The sequence below is a fragment of the Thermobia domestica genome, chromosome 10 (genome assembly GCF_964235325.1).
Source record: "Thermobia domestica chromosome 10, izTheDome1.hap1.1, whole genome shotgun sequence".
In the NCBI taxonomy this organism is placed as follows: Eukaryota; Metazoa; Arthropoda; class Insecta; order Zygentoma; family Lepismatidae; genus Thermobia; species Thermobia domestica.
Genome location: NC_137463.1, coordinates 138880307 through 138892726, shown reverse-complemented (window position 1 = coordinate 138892726; position 12420 = coordinate 138880307). Strand labels below are relative to the sequence as shown.

General features: G+C 37.6%; 1 protein-coding gene across 5 annotated transcripts in view; it reads right to left on the bottom strand.

Annotated features, from left to right (window-relative positions):
- Positions 1-12420, bottom strand: part of fidipidine (coiled-coil domain-containing protein 93) — a 327823-nt gene that overhangs the window by 25371 nt on the left and 290032 nt on the right. For all 5 annotated transcript variants that reach the window (XM_081728605.1, XM_081728609.1, XM_081728608.1 and 2 more), the window contains one exon: positions 8851-8935. In XM_081728605.1, coding sequence (XP_081584731.1) covers positions 8851-8935 — 85 coding nt within the window. The remainder of the gene's footprint in view (positions 1-8850; positions 8936-12420) is intronic.

Here is a 12420-nt window from a genome sequence, read left to right as displayed (position 1 = left end):
ATACCAATTTCCATTTAAAATTTTGGACTTGACCCCTGTGGATGTATCCCGGCTACGCCTCTGGATATGGAAGTATCACCATTTTATTATTCACATACGATTTACTCATTCATTTTTTGTTTGAAGTGTCTACGTGGAATACGAACAGAAAAATGCCTGTACCGGGTGGTTCGATAGTAGCATTTCAACAAATAATAGACGTAGATCCGAAACCGTAGAATTTAACGAAAAGGGTTTCCCGTAAAAGTTATTTCTTTTTCAATATTTCTACTAAAGAAATCGAAATTGATAGCAGTTTCTATTTAAAATTTTGGGGTTGACACCCGTGGAGGTATTCCCGCTACATCACATGGATATGGAAGTATCACGATTTGATTCTTCATGTACCATTTGATCAGACATTTTTTGTTTCCAATGTCTACATGCACTACGAGCTGAGAAAAATGCCTAAGACTGGTGGTCTGATACATCCTATATATATCCCCCTTCCCTACATTGCACCGTCAAACTAAAATGATAAGAGTCATCCCAGGTCCGAACTCTATCCATGTTGAAGATTTGAACGAGGTCGGTTTGGTGGTTCCAAAGTTATGAAGTTTTACTAGCATATATTTACCCGCTTCGCTGGGTGAAATGAAAATTTAAATGCACAATTCCGTACATCATGTGTTTAGTACCCGTGAAATATGCTGTTTTTGTTTTGAATGGCATCGAATTAAAAGGCATCGGAATGATCATTGATCATCTCGGCGACCCGGAAAACCAAGAATTCGACACTAATATTAATAATTTTTGATCATTCTCTTCCAAGTTACAGGGCTGAATTTGGTTTTAAACGGGATCAGATGTGTCATTCTTCATATCAGAGACCATAAAAAATACGGGTCAACATTAATATCGGAAAATTTTGACCATTTTATATATATATATATATCACCCCTCCTCCTCTTCCGTGTTGCGCGGCACGACATCGGATGACACTGGTCATCTCAGAGACCCCGGAAACTATGCATTCGACACTAATATGGGTTATTTTGTATCCGTTTTATGTATTTCCCTTTCCCCTTCTTCTGGATTGGCTGAATTTGGATTTCAACAGCACCATTATAGAAGCAGCAACACGGATATAGAAGCAACACCATTTGATTCTTCACATACGATTTGGCCATTCAGTTTCGGTGAAGTGTCTACGTGCACTACGAAAAGAGAAAAATGTCTGTGCCGGGTGGACTCATAGTAGCAATTCAACAACAAATAACAGACGTAGATTTCAAACCGCAGAACTTAACAAAAAGTGTTTGCCGTTAAAGTTGTTTCTATTTCAATAATAGTTCCAAAGAAATCGAAATTGATACCAATTTCCACTTAAAATTTTGGAGTTGACCCCCATGGATGTATTCCGGCTACGCCACTTGATGTAGAAGCATCACCATTTGATTCTTCACATACGATTTGGTCATTGTTTTTTCTTCTCTTTTCTTTCTTTCTTTCTTTTCTTTTCTTTTCTTTCTTTTTTTTTTTTTTTTTTTTGAAGTGTCTGGGTGCACTACGAACAGAGAAAAATGCCTGAAATGGGTGGTCTGATAGTGGCAATTCAACAGCAAATAATATAAGTAGATCTCAAACCGTAGAATGTGACGAAAAGTGTTTCCCGTAAAAGCTGTTTCTTTATCAGTAATACTTCTAAAGAAGACGAAATTGGTACCAGTTTCCATTAAAAAATTAAAATTAATCCCATTGATGTATTCCCGCTACGCTACTGGATATGCAGGTATCACCATTATATTCTTCACATACGATTTAGTCATTCATTTTTTGTTTGAAGTGTGTACGTGAACTAAGAACAGAAAAATGCCTGTACCGGGTGGTCTGATAGTAGCAATTCAACAAATAACAGATGTAAATCCCAGACCGTAGAATATAACGAAAAGTGTTTCCCGTTAAAGTTATTTCTTTTTCAATATTACTTCTAAAGAAATCAAAATTGATACCATTTTCATTAAAAATTTTGGATTTGACCCCCGTTGGTGTATTCCCGCTACGCCACTGGATATGGAAGTATCACCATTTGATTCTTCATTTTTCATTTGTCATGAATTTTTTGTTTCCAGTGTCTATGTGCACCACGAGCTGAGAAAAATGCCTAAGACTGGTGGTCTGATACACCCAATATTTTATATATATATATATATATATATATATATATATATATCCCTTCCTTACATTGCACCGTCAAACGTAAATGATAAAAGTCATCCCAAGTCCGAACTTCATCCAAGTTGAAAATTTGAATGAGATCGGTTCAGTGGTTCCAAAATTATGAAGTTTTACTAGCATATATTTACCCGCTTTGCTGGGTGAAATGAATACTTAAATGCACAATTCGGTACCTCATGTGTTTAGTACAGGTGAATATGTTTTTTTTTTTTTTTTTTTTTTTTTTTTTTGTTTTGTTTTAATGGCATCAAATTAAACGGCATCGGAAAGATCATTGATCATCTCGGCGACCCCGAAAACCATGAATTCGACACTAATATTAATCGTTTTCTTTCATTTTATTATCTCCCCCTCTCCCAAGTTACGGGGCAGAATTTGGTTTCAAACGGGATTGGAAGTGTCATTCTTCATCTCAGCGACCCTCAAAATTACGGATCAGACACTAATATCGGAAAATTATGGCCATTTTTATATATCTCCCCCTCCTCGTCTTCAATGTTGAGCGGCACAGCATCGGATGTGTCACAGCTCATCTCAGCGACCCAAAAGACTATAAATTCGACACTGATGCTGGCGATTTTCGATCATTTTTATATCTCTTTCTCCACCTCCTTCAACTGGTGGGGTTGATTTTGGATTTAAACCGGATCGGAAATGTCACTGTTCATCTGAATCATCTCGAAAACTATGGATCAGACACTAATATTGGTCATTTTCGACCATTATTATATATAACTCCCCCTCCCCGTCAACCGTGCTGCGGCACATAGCATTAGAATTGTCACTGTTCATCTCAGCTAATCCTAAAGCTACGGTTTTGACACTAATTTTAGTCATTTCCGATCATTTTTTAACGTTTATTCCCCTCCCCTACGTTGTATCCTCCCCCTCCCTAACTATGAGGGCTGAACTTGGATTGAAACAGCGTCAGATGTGTCACTGTTTCTCTCATCGACCCCGAAAACTATGGATTCAACACTAATATAAGTCATTTTGATCATTTTTAAATTCTACTCCCCTCCCCCTCCCCTACGTTGCATCGTCAAAGTGAATAGCCTAAAGCAATCCCTGCCCCAAAACTCATGTATGTAGAAATTTTATTGAGATCGGTCAGGTGGTTCAAGAGTGATGAAGTCACAAAGAAGTCATTTTTATTTTTATTTTTACATATATCCCCCTCCCCCTCCCCCTCCCCTATGCTGGCTCGTCAAAGTGACACCATAAACAACCCTCAAGGCCCGACCCTCATACATGTTGAAAATTCGATCGAGATTGATGCGTGGTTCAAAAGTTATTTGTTTTGTTATTTTTTATCTATAAGTTCTCCTCCCCTCCCCCTTTCGTATGATCTACCGTTAAAGTGAAATTACAAAAACGTTTCCAAATCCGAACCTCATGTATCTCGAAAATTTTATTGAGATCGGTCGGATGGTTCAAGATTTATTAAGTTACAAAAATAGTCACTTTCAGTCTTATATAAATTGATTTTTATATACCTCCCCCTCCTTCTCCTCCCATACGTTGCTCAGTCAATTTAAAATTATAGTAAAAATCCCAGGCCTAAACCTCATCTATGTTGAAAATTTGATCAAGATCGGTTGAGTGGTTCGGGAGTTATTAATTTTTATTTTTTTTATACCCCTCCCCTTCCCCCGTCCCTCAGTTCTACTATCAAAGTGAATAGGCTAAAACCAGCCCAACCTCGAACCTCATCCATGTTACAAATTGATCGAGATCGGTCAGGCGGTTCAGCAGATTCATAGTCACAAACATAGTGATTTTCGATTTTACCTATATAGATTTATCTTTATATATACACACCTCTCCCTCCCCTCAGTTCTAATAAAAACATTTTAGGCATAGGGTTATTTTTGCGTTATATTTATTATATCCGAGTTCTTACCGTGAATAATTCGTCTGCTAAATCTGCTAATTTTCTTTAACATTTCAACAAATACTAGATTGGCAACAATGGTGAACGCAGCAGCTGCGAGTTTGAATTGCTCTAGTTCCTGCTTGCAATACACACGTAGATGGCACTGCGTCGGAATACACACCGATCGAGAAACGAAATTTTTCAGTCTGAATACACACTTTTCACACACAACCGGCTGTATCCGTATAAACGAGCGGAGTCAAAAGAACTCGCGGGGGGACCCCTATAATGGTCCTGCACGCGTTAAAAGTAAAAAACTTTTCGAGCAACCACTAAAAAATGCTCGCTTTGCAAAACTTGCTCAGAGTGCTGCTCTGTAGCCGATCGACCTACAAAGATTGAAGATTGGCGGGTTCAGCAACGCGCGCGCGCGCGCACACGCACACACACACACACACACACACACAAAAATTAGTACAATTTATTGATTTGCCGAAAATGCCATGAATGTTTGGTAGAACGCTGATTTTTGAAATGTTCTATTAATATGCTATTTGTATTTATTTATTATCTTTTTTAGCTGTATATATGCGTATATTTATGTTTAGCGTTCTAAATACCCAAATATGCTGATTAAGTATTATTTAGCGGTTATGTACTTTCTAAATAGCCTTTCTTTTATCGACTCATCGCGTATAAATAGGCCAAATTTGTAAGTTATGTTTCGATCTCCAGCCGGTTTCTTCCTTTGTCTGCGTATGTTCCTTGAAATTACTTATGTCTTTTGTATTGTTCGATGTGTAATAATTTCTGGTGACGTAGCGCAGGACGCCTTTATTACAAGTTCGGGAGTGGAAGAGAGTGTGAAATAGGGTGGAGCGGTGTTTCTGGGTGAAACCTGTCAGCTGAGGTGTTTTTTCTGCACTCACTCAGACCGTGATATTTGCTGAATATGCATGTGAAAACTTTTTCTCGTGTAACAGCGCTTTTGTGTATTGTTAAACGATAAACTACCATTGTTTTGATTTATGCGTTGCAGAAAGGCCATTGCCGTGTAAAGATACGCGCAAAACGCGAAAGTCCACGGTAAGTACTGACTACTTTCAAAAATTCGTTTAAATTGTTTCAGTCTTTCCATTATGCGATCACAAACAACATACAACGTCGATTTCTGTGGGGCAAAAATATAGAAATTATCACCCTCTCTCGCTTCGTAAAACGGGAATTTTGGAAATATGACCATTTACTTGTAAAAGGAGTTTATACACCGTTTCAATCTTCCTAGCATCATTGGCTCGTGAGATATTCTGTTTTTCGCATATTTTTTAAAGCCTCATTACCCTTTTAGAATAATTTCTTTAATAAAAATGACATGATTAAAATATAGCATGAGGCTCTAAAATCAATTTCAAACTGTTCAGCCATTTTCCCGTGCGATCACTGACAGCACAAAACGTCATTTGAGTACTGCGAGAAAATAAACAGAAAATGACCCCTTTCGCCTTTGACACGAGATATGTAAAAAATGGCCGCTTATTTTTATAATGAGTTTATATACCGAGTTTCGACTTCCTAACTTTACGGGCTCATGAGACTATTATTACTTTTTTTTTTAAAATAAATTTTTGAGACACATATTCTTGCTTAGGATATACATTAAAACTATAGTTTTCTTAACTCAATTTATTAAATCTCGGCTTTAAAATCATTCTCTAATATACATATTCTTGTTAATTTTTTTTTAATTTAAATTTTCTATTTTGGACAATTTATATTCTGACCTGACTTTTTATACTGTGTGGATCATCTGGAACATATCCGGCCAAAAACTATCTCCATTTCCATTTTCGTTGAGTTCAGCAACACAATAAATGCTGCCAGGAAACATCGGTAGGTTTCTCAATTAACACATTGCCTTGTTAAAATATAATGTTCACAAAACAAGCCGAAATGTTTTATTCCATCGATTTTGACAGAAGCTGCTTCGTTGGCATATTTTATCAAAAGCATGAATCCCTGGCTGTATTTGCCTTTTAAATAGGAAAGATCTCTATGCCTTTTGAATTCACCTCTCACCATCTTGTGACACCTTACTCTCCTTTCTAGTGAACATCATTTGGTTTTAAAAGAATTTATGTTCTTGGTACTTAGGCCGATCTTCATCCTTAATGTCCCCTACAACTATTTAAGATAAAGAACTTCTTCCATAATAGGATCAGAGGGGAATGATTTAAAAATACATGCTGCGTTTCCCCGCTGAATTGCTAAACTGTCTCTATATTAAAAATTGTTTGCTCCGCAGATCTCCTGTTTTCGCAACCAGCTATGAGCCATTAAAACTATAGTGATATAATAAAAATTCAGTTCGAGGTAGGTGAGAAATATATATATAAATATATACAAAAAATAAATTTTAAACGGCTCACCCATTTTTCCGCTTTACAATTGGAAATAAGATTCCCCATTTAATAGAATATTCACGATTGTGCTATCAATATTCTATTCGCAGTTCCCTGCCTATCCTGTTTTACCAGTCTGCTCAGCCTACAACGTCCGACATATGTAATGAGGTGGGGAGCCCCAACACCTCGGCGTTTGGAGTCGTTTCCCCTTGGTTTCGCCACTTGTTGAAGACAATCATCACAGCAATAATATTTACGTAATATTTTGACAAAATTCGCTTTTATCAACTTTAGACGGAGTAAACGAGTGCTGTTCTATGAACAAGGGTATATTTTTACCATTATATTTTGAATTTGATTTGTTTAGGGCAAAACAAGGGTTTTAGAAAAAAAAAATATTGAAACAAAAGCTGTTATTACTATTTTTTGATATGCTATGATTATCAAAAATGATTACTTTGTTTTAAAAACTCGACTTTTCAACTGATTAGATTACAAACATCACAATATTCCATGCGAATTAATGGGTCGTATTTTCATTTCAAATCTCTATGTATGACACAAGAAAAGTTAAAGATCTGGTACAAATGAACAGTTGCCATTTTGTGTACAGATATTTTGATAAAATTAGGATATCATTCTCATAATGGCATAAATTGTGAAAAATGCAGTACCCTCTTTCAAAACAACTGCTAATTTATATATATATATATATATAAATGATTCAAAATTAAAGTTTATATTGCTAAAAGTATATAAAAGAAATCCCCGACTGGTAATTAATTAATGTATTATTTTTTTTAAATCATGTAACAAATTAGTTGATATTTTATTCAATTATTTTGTTAATATGTAAATGATCTTTTTCCCTAGTTTTAATCTCCGAAGAAACTTCAAATTATTATTATTATTAATTAACAGTTTGTCTTAGGGAAGAACCATATTAACGTATTCTTTGTTTCTGCTCGATTTTAAAATTTTAAAACAAAAACAGCCAGCTGTGGCCGTTGGCAAGCTCTCCTATATGAAAGCGACAGAGATCTTTGGAGAGGAGGAATTTCTGACTTGTAATCTTAAGAAGCTCGGTTCAAGAGGGGGCTGAATCTTTTCTAAAATTCTTCTATTTTCGGTCGAAGTCGCGACTGAGAATTAAACCGTGAAACAAGAGAGTAGTGTTCGGGGTAATGCAAATACAGTTGCAAGTTTTCCTAATTTCGTATACATCAGGAGCGCGTTTCGTCTCAAGAGGGAGAAAGACTAGGGAGTATTGAGGTGGACTCTGTCAGTCTAGGATTAGATGAATGCATTTTGTAATGCATAGTAGAAGGGTTGTACGATGGGAGATGCGAATAAAGTTGCTGAACCATTTTTTTTTCTCTTGGTATAATAATCGCGTCTCATCTCAAGAAGGATAAAGACAGAGGGTTTGAGACCCACTTGGCGCCTTACAGAGAGAGGCGGACAGAACTGTAGATGAGTGAGTATCTGATATCCCGTTTTCTTAATACGTTAATGGTTCTTTCTACAAGGTTGTTTTTTACTCTTCCTCCACGCCCCAAGATTTATTTATTTTTTTAAGAATGAATAAAGATTTATGACAACATTAATTCTGGATTCTCCTTTACAAACTCACCCTGAACTGGGTTCTATATTGCGTTAGTTGTTATTTGGTTTGAATTTGACATTACTTCAGAATGTTGATAAATAAAGAGAGATAACTTGGAGGCTCGTGCTTTTATTGTTTTACACAGAGTATGTGGTAATTCTTCGAAAAGTTTCTCAGATTTCTAACGAGCGTAATTATTCTGTGGATTCAGGTTCGATTACTGGATTTATTAACTGTTTCCGATAAGAAATAAATGATTGGGTACAAAATGAAGGGTAGCAAAATGTATCGGTGACAATTTCAAAATGGAATGATTTTACAATAAATGAATGTAGTAATAATGGTTAAGCACCAAACAAACGAAATCTTATTTGTAGAACGAGTTGAAGTTAAAATATTCGAAGCGTAGATATTTTATAAATGATTTGCAAAAGGTGATGGAAGATCTGGTATTCCTTCCTTTGTAATATAATATTAATTGATTGAATTGTTAGCAAAGAGGTGATTCATCGAAATATATTCGTGTATCCTAATGGATTAATGTATTCTACAGATATGGTTTCCTTTGTTTTCAGAAGCGAAGGTTCGTGCTCTTTAGTTGCTAAACAAAAATGATCTTTTACGCAATCGGGTTCAAACAAGTTCGGATTAATGTTGTAGGGACACATATCATATAGCATTATACTTAGAAGCGTTAAACTTCAAAGATATATAAGCAAGTAACTATTTGAATTAAACTGATTTCTTACCTTCGTCTTATTTTGTTTTATTCCTTCCACTATTGCATCAAACTGTTTCATAAATTGTTCTCTACTTGCTGGTAAGGCCATTGCTCTGAAATTGACAATTAAGAAAAATGATAAAAAATTCATTACTTTATGTCGTATTGATAAAAAATTGTTTACACAATCGAAAAGTACATCATATATACAGGGTGACTAGTAATTCGATGTATTCCTTACAAGGGGATATTCTACAAATATTTTGGAACATTTTCACCTATATTAACCGGTGGTCGCAAATCAATAGTTTGAGTAATTTGCATATGTGTGATTTCTTTGAAATGTGCCGCCTAACGAGAGGTGCTCGAGAAAGTTTTACCCTGACCCACTTCCACATATCGTAGAGCGATGAAATTTTACATGTGCAATTCTGCATACTTATGTAGGTCATGTGGTAATGTACAGCTCGTAACTCTGCACCGTTGCTGTGATATAGGTAAGAATATGAAGTAAGGTGTAGTGGTCCAAAATCAGTTACTGCACCTCAGAAAGCAGTATGTCAACATCGCAAAAGTACTTATTCTTAGGAAATGACTGCATGGTTGGGAAGAGATGGAATGAAGATGGTGTGCGGTCAAGAGAAAACGGAACTATGACGGATTTCATACGCAGGGTAGTTTATCTGTCTGGCCAACTTTCGAACAGTGAACGGTTGCGTTGTTTTCCAGGAGGCGGACGGACACCTTTTGTCAGCATGTCACGCTCTGGGATTTCACAGAATTACGCAGCAGTGAGGCAAAGTATATCCAGATAATTGTGGTATCCTTTGCCTGGAAAGTAGGTAGTAATACCCCATGCTGATTCCAAATAAAATGATCATCACTTCGGTCGCTCAGAGTTGAACACGGACCTCCTTTGGTGGTGGTACGTCGGCATGCTGTCATTGGTTTGACTAGGTTTTCCCTGGTTTTCTTCACTTTCATTAGGCGAAGCAGGGATGGTACCTTCTAGAAGGCGAGTGCCAGTTCCTTCCCAAATCCTAGACCCACCAAAAAGACCAATGAGACCCCGGAGTTGGAGGTTCGAACCCTTATTTGAGTCATTTCCTTGCATAAATACATAAAGAAAGAAATGAAGAAAGAAGGAAACAGCAATCGAATATATCGCTTTAATAACTCAAATCAAAATTAAGACCATCACCGTAAAAATTGCTACAGTTACAACCTAATGTTATAAGCTTTCTTCAACGTAAAAATGTAAATCTTTTCAAGTCATAACAAAATTACACACTTAGCAGTGTAGCACTAACGAAAGCTTGTGAAAAATAAAAACAGAGCGTTGCATGCTGACAAAAGGTGTCCGCATCCTGCAAGACAACGCACCCGTTCACTGCTACATTGTTGGCCAGACAGATGAACGACCTTGGGTAGTATGAAATCCGTCATAGTTCGCGTTTTCTCTTGACCGCACACCATCTTCATTCCATCTTTTTGTAACCATGCAGTCACTTCCTAGGGGCAAGTACTTCTGCGATGTTGCCACGCTGCTTTCTGAGATGCAGTAACGGATTCTGGACCACTACACCTTACTTCATATTCTTACCTATATCACAGCAACGGTGTCGAGATACGAGCTGTACATTACCACATGACCTACATAAGTATGCAGCATTGCACATGTAAAATTTCATCGCTCTACGATATGTGGAAGAGGTTCAGGGTAAATCTTTCTCGAGCACATCTCGTTAGGTGGCACATTTCAAAGAAATCACACATATACAAATTACTCAGAAACTATTGATTTGCGACCCCCGGTTAATATAGGTGAAAATGTTCCAAAGTATTTGTAGAATATCCCCTTGCAAGGAATGCATCGAATTACCAGTCACCCTGTATATACTGATATCATAGGTGTTCTAAAAAAGTATTGAGACTTGCGTACGAGATGACATTAGTGTCCCAAGTCAATTAATCTATATCTATTTATCTATATATATACGAAGGATGTTCAATTTATAGCCGGAATTCCTTCTATACCAGGTATTGCTGTGTGCAGCTTGGTGTTCGTGTCCCATCCCGTGATAGGGTAGTCCTGACACTTTTCTGCGACAACGGGCAGTTGAAGAGATAAGTGTCTGAGAGAGCGGCGATGGCCAATAGCAACAAGTCTGGCAGTGTAGAGCTTGCAGCCTCAGTAGAGCAGCGCTGCATCATTAAGTTCCTCCTTAAGGAAGGAGTGAAACCTGCCGAAACCTTCAGAAGATTAAGCGCGGAATATGGCGAAGAAATTTGCTCTAAACGTGGCCTGTACTCCACGCCGAGCTACTGCAGTCAACGAGACCAACATTCGTTGGGTGGAGCAGCTCATTCTGAGTAATCGACGCATGAGTGAGAGATATGAGTGCGAAAACAAACATCAGCGTGGGAAGTGTGGAAATGACCATTCATAAACACCTGCATTTCCGAAAATCACAGCCAGATGGGTCCCAAAAATACTAACGTTCAACCAGAAGCAGTGTAGGGTAAACGTCTCGTCTCAACATCTGAAGCGATTTCAGAGAGAAAGTGAGAGCTTACTTGCAAAGATAATCACCTGCAATGAGAGCTGGGTGCATTATTACTCTTCGGAGTCAAAGCGCTCCAGCATGAAATGGAGGCATCAAGACTTGCCACCGCCGAAAAAAATTCAAGGTAGAAACGTACGCTGGTAAAATGATGCTGACGGTATTCTGGGACAAAAACGGGGTGATATGTACTGATTTCCTGGCACGCGGGGCAACAATTAATGAGGTGTTCTATAGCAACTTCTTCCAGACCAAAGTCAAAGAGGCGTTTAGAAGAAAAGGGCCACAGATGGTGAAGGATGGAGTCGTCATACGGCCACGACAACGGTCACAGCTATAACGAAACCTGGTTGGAAGATTCTAAAGCATCCCCGTATAACCCCGATATGTCACCTTGCGACTTCCATCTTTTTGGTCCCCACAAGGAGCACTTGGGAGGACAAAAATTCCACACCGACGATGAAGTCAAAATGTGTATGTGCTGAAATGACTGCAAGATCGTCCCAAAGAATTCTATGCCGCAGGGATACGGCACTCCCACACTCATGGGACAAGTGTTTGCGTGTAAACGGGGAGTACCTTGAAAAAGAACAGTAACTGATTCCCATGCTGTCTTTTCTATGTAACAGAAAAAAAGATATATATAGGGTGTTTCAAAACATCGCCGACAACGTTTGGGAGGTCATTTCTGACACCAAGATACGACAAAAAATATAGAGCAACTGGATACACAAATGTATACTTTCGGAGTTATAAGCTGTCGAAAACATGAAAAAAATTAAGTTTAAAGGTCCATAGCTCCAGAACTATGGGACTTACCGTAGTCGGGTCAAGACTTCACTTAGGAACTAATGTGTGCGCTATCCAAAAATACATGTTTCCGAATCCTAAGGTACTCATGCAATAAGTTCTACAGAGACAGTTTGGCTACGGGCATATAATTTGAAGCTCCCATAGTATTGGAGCTATGGACCTTTAAACTTCATTTTTTCATGTTTTCCCCAGCCTATAATTCCAAAAGGAAACATTTGTAC